General features: G+C 40.1%; 1 protein-coding gene across 1 annotated transcript; it reads left to right on the top strand.

The window, feature by feature from the left end:
• The first annotated feature begins 3,359 nt into the window (after nucleotides 1–3,359).
• Nucleotides 3,360–7,030, top strand: actc1a (actin alpha cardiac muscle 1a). The gene is made up of 8 exons (XM_026194548.1): nucleotides 3,360–3,441; nucleotides 4,675–4,828; nucleotides 4,943–5,071; nucleotides 5,152–5,347; nucleotides 5,440–5,601; nucleotides 5,849–6,040; nucleotides 6,439–6,620; nucleotides 6,759–7,030. Exons 2-8 carry the CDS (start codon nucleotides 4,700–4,702, stop codon nucleotides 6,900–6,902), a joined length of 1,134 nt encoding a protein of 377 aa, XP_026050333.1. The 5' UTR covers nucleotides 3,360–3,441; nucleotides 4,675–4,699; the 3' UTR covers nucleotides 6,903–7,030.
• The last annotated feature ends 728 nt before the right edge of the window (nucleotides 7,031–7,758 follow it).

Genomic DNA, 7,758 nt, shown 5'->3' with positions numbered 1-7,758 from the left:
GTGACTTTCATGTTTATCAGCCCAGTAGTTTACAGACTTTCTCCCAGCTGAAGACAATTAACAAGAGGTTATTCATGTGCTCTAATTCCCCTTTTCCCTTTTTGTTATTTGTATTTTTTTTTGTGTTTATTTTTGTCCTAGATGGCCTGACGCAGCAGGTAGGGGTGAACTCTATGTCTGAGTTTGTCTTTGCTCAAGCTGTCCAGAAATGGCTCAGATGCGCTCCATATCATATGGGTGGTGCAGGGCGCCCAACATCCATCCCCATCCCGGAGTAAATAACAAAAAGTGATGTGAAACAGAGAAATGTAAAAAGGAAACTTTGTCGTTTAATAAAGTATTTTGAAAATGATACATGTCTATTGGCCTTTTTTTGTTGTTTGTTTTGTTGTTTGTTTTGTTGTTGTTTCTGATGCTTTATATTTTTGGGATATTACTATTGACGTGATACATTGTAACATAATTTTTAACATATAAAGGGTGTCCAATTTGTACAATTATCTGGTGGTTTAAGTATTGATGGAAACTTGCAGTAGTTTAGTATTGATTAAAATAGCTATAGATTGTATATATTTGTAACTGTAGGTTTCCAGTCATGATTTTACTGTTGTTTCAATAGAAACCAACTGTGCGAAAGAGGTGGAAAATCAACATCATAGTTCAACAGTGTTTAAATATCAGAATCTAACATTGTTTCAATATTAACAGTGTGTCATAATTATATGTTAAATCAATGTCAGCGTTCAACATTTGTTTCATATCAAAACCTGACGTTTCAGTATTAATAAGGGTGCAAGAGTGACGTTAGGTCAACATCAGATTTCAACGTTGATTCAATAGAATCACCTGATATTGACTAAACATTGTTTCAGTGTCTCCTTGCTCTCTGGGAACACACATTTAAAAAACTGTTTTTACATAATCTCAGACCTACTCAGGTTTAGAAGATATAAAAAACTATTTGAAAGCAATCTAACCTAAATTCAGCAGATTTTTTATAGCTTAACCTTACGGTCCTCAAATGCTGAAGAAATGAACTTTTACTCAAATTGCTAATGTGTAGCACTACATTTTTAGAAAATGTAGAGCAGTCTTTTTTTTTTCTGAAAGGTATATTGTAAATGGTCAAATGATAAACAAACCCCTGTGTACCTAACAGGCTGTGCAGAAGCAGTTGTTGCTAACAGCTGCTTAAGTGTGTGCATGTGGACGTGGGGGGCTGCAAAGGAGGCAGCTGTCAAGACAGACATACTGTGTGCTTCCTACATTCCCTTATAAGGACGAATGTCCCTCAAAACCATGACCCATTTAAGACCATTCTCTTTTTTCCTGATTAAGACCTGGCGATAAAGATAGGACTGCCAAAAAGTGCTTCTTTGACTTGAAGGGAGCTGTTGACAAAACACAGAAGCAGTTTCACCCAAAGGCTGGTGTGATCTTTCTGCTTCATATGTTTTTGCTCAGAACAACAAGCCAGATTATGGTGAGCACACACTAACGCCATATTGAAACAGGTATATTTGAGCATTTCTGTTGTAACACTTTTACACTTTACTGCAGTAATTCTAGTTATTTTTTTATTCTTCACAAATAAAACACACAGTCTATAAAGTCTCAAATAAATAGCTCCAAAATAAATGCAGAGCCATATATAAAACTGCTTTATTTAACTCAGTTGCAGTTAAATATGATTTTTAACTACCACATATATCTATTTAATATGTAGAAAGTCCATCTTTGCCAACAACATGAGTGCACGTAAAAGCAGGAATTCATGTTTTCTTGTCCAACTATATGATCTGAATGCTTTTTTCAATTCTAAGTCCTTTTGCAGATCATCAGAGGGCAAATGACTCCTGAAGCACTGCGGTCATGCACTATGATTGCTGCTGCTATAAAAATGTAAATATAGAAAATAGAAGAACACAGTGTTCAGATATGACCTGACATAATCTATGCACAGTCTATCCAACATCAACACAGGGCGGTCGTGCCTGATTTTCTTGTTGGAGTCCCCATAGACACTGAGATCACCAGTGATATATCAAGCTCTTTACAAGACCCCAGATCCTTTTCAAATCTGTCTTGATTACAAAAATGATTCTGCTCATGGTAGGTGAGAAAAGATTCCTTCCAACGTTACGCAGCAAATTTGATAAACTGGACAATTTAAGAAAGTTGCGATATCCAGTGAAAAAACAAATTTTTGGACGTTGAATTGTATAAACAGACCGTGAGAGTCAAAAAAATGTGAGTAGAAAAAAACAACAAGTAGGTTAGTAGTGCCTTTGCCTTGCACATGGCTACAAATGGAATATTTCAAAGTCTTGATGTTGCGGGGGGTATTTACATTCTTTCTGCACTCGCTGTTGCCTGTTCTGGCTTCAACATGGGGGTAGTGTGAGTTGACGAATAAGGAGTGTGAGCTACGCTGTGTGTGTGGCGACGTGCAGACTCTGGCACCTGCTGCTCTGTATTTCCCTAAAAGGACACTCTGGAGCCAATCAGAACAGAGAACGGATACTCGTCACTCTTGCATTTGCCATCCCAGGAGTCTGTTGTCTGGTGGAGGTTTTGGAACTGCCTTTAGCTCCCTCCATTTACCCCCTTACATGATTGCCTCTCAGCTATCTGGAATTTTATGGCCCCCACTCTTTACAAACGACGTTGGCAAACTCTCCCAGGCAGGTCCACCGTAGACGACTCCTTAACCAGACTGCTCAGGCAAGATCTCGTATTACTGTCACACCATCTAATCATCCACATCCCCAGGACCCTGTTTGAGCTTAGTCATATTAACACATCCCTCGGGATCTGAATGGCAGCTCCACAAACTATGAATGGGAGAAATGTGTTGCTATGCATAAATCTCCATTACAAACTATTTACTGATGGTTTTGCAGCTGATTGTTTTTCCCTGATGGGAGTACGACAAGCTCAGCTTTTATATTTATAAAGAATCCACAAAAATAATTTGACAGCTAAAATACAACTAAATTCACTATTTTCATGTACAAATAATATTGGTTTTAATAATACTCCCATGCATATAACATTAAAATCCTTAATCATATAGAAGATCCACATTCACTGTCATTTATCACATTTAACCTTCATGTACCTTTTAAATACTTCATAATGTAATCATCTATCTTTAATAAATTTTCCACTTGCTGCTTCCCCCCCCCCCCCCCCCCCCCCCTTACTTCTATCTATGGCATTCAATGTCCAGGACAGCATCTCTATAGATTGGTGGTATTTCCTGACACAGGATCCACTTTAATGGACTATTTTGCTGAGCAACACTTAATTTGGGCTTGTGTGAACCCTTGAGCCCGCCCACCGTCCCCCAGCTCCAGGACGCAGAGGCATATTTAAGGAACCCCTTGCACCCTTGCCCCTTTGTCCCAGTGGAAACTCCAGTCTTGTGGTTACAACTTGGTGAGTCCTTTTGCTGGATCATTGCTGTGTTTCAGATGCTGCTTTTTGGAGGATAGGTGTCAGTGAGGATGACCAGATAGTGCTGCTGTATATTACAGCCAGTACATGGATATACTGTATTCATTACAGCTAGAAGTTGTTTCTTGCCTAAGCAGATGTTTTATTGTTTTGTTGAAGAGTGGTAAAAGGATAAGTTGTGTGTGCTGAATAGTTTAAGGGCTGCTGCGGTATATAAGGGCAAGTCAGTTGCCATCAAGACTTAGGGTGGAGGATATATGTGATGCTTGACTCGGAGAAACAGGCAAATAACACTAGCTCAGGTTAGACTCAACATAAGGAAAATTATCAGTTCATTATTTTTTCTTAAAAAGGCTTCCTCACTGATGCTTTACTGTTTTTACTGTTTTTAGCACAAGTTAAAGAGCATTCTGAAAAAGGTCATTTCCCACATTTCTAGGTTATATTTAAATGTCGGGCTGTGTAGTATGGAAAGCAACAGATAAAGATTTTTTACAGATTTTTATGTAACTGTTATGTTACTTGAACTAAACTGATAATTAGATTAATTTACTGAACATAATAATTGGTAAAATATACCTTTATATTCAAGTTTTATGTTTCTCAAAATCAAGTTTTTGTAACTTGGTCATATTCACAGTTACAGACAGCAGTCTCTAAGGTTTACAGGGTTGTGGCCTACTATAGGACATATTAGACAGAATAGGACAGCGGTAAGACTCTTCAAAGAGGGGATGCTGGCACTTGGGATGCAGGCTCAGGCCTGAGAGCCCGGAAGACTCCAAGCACATGGTCTCCATCCAAACAGAGGAGACTACTATGTGGCGACAGCTGAGAGGAGAGCCAGGCCTCCACTGCCACTTGTCAAAAGTCACACTGCCTCAGCTGTTAACTGGCTCTGGCTTAACGATGAGATACTAAGAAGGGGTTGTGGGGGCAGAGGGGGCTTTACAAGAGTCCAGAGGCTGAAAATAGGCCCATGAGTGTGTGGTGGTGGTCCTGTTTTGGCTTTTCAAGCAGCTATAAGGCTCAGAGAGATTAGACTACTCAAAAGTGTCTTCATACTGAACATAGCGCTACATTATTTCATAGAATTGCACAACTTTGTTTCTTCATGTGAACTTCTGCTTCTTTAAATGGAAATAATATGCATTTAAACATTTCTGTAAATATACCATAATATTCTGATTAATTTCTATTTTTTGTGTTATATAGAAAGCCAGCCCGGTACAGACCAAACATGTGTGACGACGACGAGACCACTGCCTTGGTGTGCGACAACGGTTCTGGCCTGGTCAAGGCTGGGTTTGCCGGTGATGATGCTCCCCGTGCTGTCTTCCCATCCATTGTTGGACGTCCTCGTCACCAGGTTGGAATACGGGAAAGGCCCCAAGTTTCTGGGAGATAACATATTTGTTGCCCTGTCACAAGATGTCTGTTTTTAAGTCTTGAGCTTGAGTTTGTTTGTTTTATTCATTCTCAGGGTGTGATGGTAGGTATGGGTCAGAAGGACAGCTACGTGGGAGACGAGGCCCAGAGCAAGAGGGGTATCCTGACTCTGAAGTACCCAATCGAGCATGGCATCATCACCAACTGGGACGACATGGAGAAGGTGCGAAAGATATAAAGATGTGGGAAAACTGAAATGTTATTTTTGTCAACAAATAACATCATTCTTTCCTGGATTCACAGATCTGGCACCACACCTTCTACAACGAGCTCCGTGTGGCCCCAGAGGAGCATCCCACCCTGCTGACAGAGGCTCCCCTCAATCCCAAAGCCAACAGAGAAAAGATGACCCAGATCATGTTTGAGACCTTCAACGTCCCAGCCATGTATGTGGCCATTCAGGCTGTGCTGTCCCTCTATGCCTCCGGCCGTACCACTGGTGAGCCCTCTTCTGTGCAATGTCGCATGTAAGTTAAACCATATCAATCTGTGCATATTTTCTTCTAACAAACTACTGCCTTCACTGGACAGGTATTGTGCTGGACTCCGGTGATGGTGTGACCCACAATGTGCCCATCTATGAAGGTTATGCTCTGCCCCACGCCATCATGCGTCTGGATCTGGCTGGTCGAGACCTGACTGACTACCTGATGAAGATCCTGACTGAGCGTGGTTACTCCTTTGTCACCACTGGTAAGAAAATTACCAACTTTAGCCAAAAACAATCCCACAGAATTTTAATGAAAAATGTAAACTGTAAACAGTGATCTATTTCAACATTTTTAGCCTTTTAATCACATGAGCTTACCTACAGTTTCCAAATTCCTGAACAGGCAATATGCATATACTGTGACCGTGCTTTGTCAAACGGAATTCTGAACGTTCTAGATATAAACAGACTTTTCCTGGTTGACTGAACTGTGATATTTCCTCCATTTAGCTGAGCGTGAGATTGTGCGTGACATCAAGGAGAAACTGTGTTACGTGGCTCTGGACTTTGAGAATGAGATGGCCACAGCCGCATCGTCCTCCTCCCTGGAGAAGAGCTATGAACTCCCTGACGGTCAGGTCATCACCATCGGAAACGAGCGTTTCCGTTGCCCGGAGACCTTGTTCCAGCCTTCTTTTATTGGTCAGTCGATCCACCGCACATTCACAGAAAGGCACAAAATATATTTTGGTTTCATACCAATACCAGCAATAGTAGTATCTACTTAGGTGTATTGTTCTCATGGGACCTAATGTCCCATAAGAACAATAAAGCCATATATAGGCTGTGTATAAATATAATTCATAATACACTATACTGGAGTTCTGAGTTCAGTATAGCCTCCCCTAATAGCCCTTTAAATCTATAACACTATTAATTCATAGACACTTACGAATCTTACTAAAATGATGTGTAAATGATAACTAGTAGCATTTTATCTCCTGAGTTTCTTCTTGTTTTATTGTCTACATCTTAAATGTATTGCAACGACCACCACTGTTAGCTGCATGAATACTTACCTCTTTACAACTTTTCCCCAGGTATGGAGTCTGCTGGCATTCATGAGACGGCCTACAACAGCATCATGAAGTGTGACATTGATATCCGTAAGGACCTGTATGCCAACAACGTGCTCTCTGGTGGTACCACCATGTACCCTGGTATTGCTGATCGTATGCAGAAAGAAATCACTGCCCTGGCTCCCAGCACAATGAAGATCAAAGTGAGTCCAAGGAGTGCAAAGTTATTAAAATGTATTTTGTCAAAGAAGAAATAAGCAAGCCTTTTGTTCAAATTTTGGCATGGTGTAAAATGTTCTAATATGTACTTCATTCCTGATTTTCCTATCCACTCCTTCCAGATCATTGCTCCCCCTGAGAGGAAATACTCCGTCTGGATCGGTGGCTCCATCCTGGCCTCTCTGTCCACCTTCCAGCAGATGTGGATCAGCAAGCAGGAGTACGATGAGGCTGGCCCCTCCATCGTCCACAGGAAGTGCTTCTAAATCTTCAGACATCACCAAAAATCTCAAAACCAACCACACCAGCTTTGCTTCTATTTCTGTATTTCTACTGTTCCTTTTGCTGTATATACATGTACTGTTGTAATAAATATAGTTCCTTTTATCAGTAATCCAGAGAGTTGGAGTCATGCTTTTTCCCCAAAGAACATCAAATATAATTCTGAAAAACAAATACAATACTTCAGATGAATAAATAGTGTGTTTGAAAAAGATGGCAACACAAATATACAGTATACTCTAAAAAAAGTGCACTTTTAGCAAAAGAGTGGTTACATAAACCATTTTAATGAAGACTAAATAAACTTTTAATTATTTTAACAAACTGCCCTTTTCAAGGCATTTTCAGTTTTCTATAGCTCAAAAGTTAAACTGCTTAAATAAACAATGATGGTCAACTACTATAGTTAGAGGGTTGAAAACTTCAGCAACACTATTCTGTGACTGCTTTCTTTCCTTATAGACCCTGCAGTTAATAAAATGATAAACTGATGCATTTATTATTATCAATTAGTATCTAAATAACGCCAGTCTTACACACATTATAGCAAGCTGGTTTTGATCAGTCTGTGGTTTACACAGAGTTTTATACATTTTGGTATGCAAGATAGAATAGTTGAAACACTGCTTTACCTTTATTGCTATCAGAAAAAACAAAAATAAATTAAAGCTGCAAGCAGCGTTATGAGGGCCCTCGAACCCCGGCACGTCGAGCCACGCCCAACACCTACAACCAGCACGTCTGATCTGATGTCACATTGATGGAATTCATGCATTTAACCACCAGCTAACAATTCATCTCATTCAATCACGATTATAGTCGTCCCACTAGGTGGCGCTC

Source organism: Astatotilapia calliptera, chromosome 15, assembly GCF_900246225.1.
Source record: "Astatotilapia calliptera chromosome 15, fAstCal1.2, whole genome shotgun sequence".
NCBI lineage: Eukaryota > Metazoa > Chordata > Actinopteri > Cichliformes > Cichlidae > Astatotilapia > Astatotilapia calliptera.
This window is presented reverse-complemented; position numbering and strand designations above follow the sequence as displayed.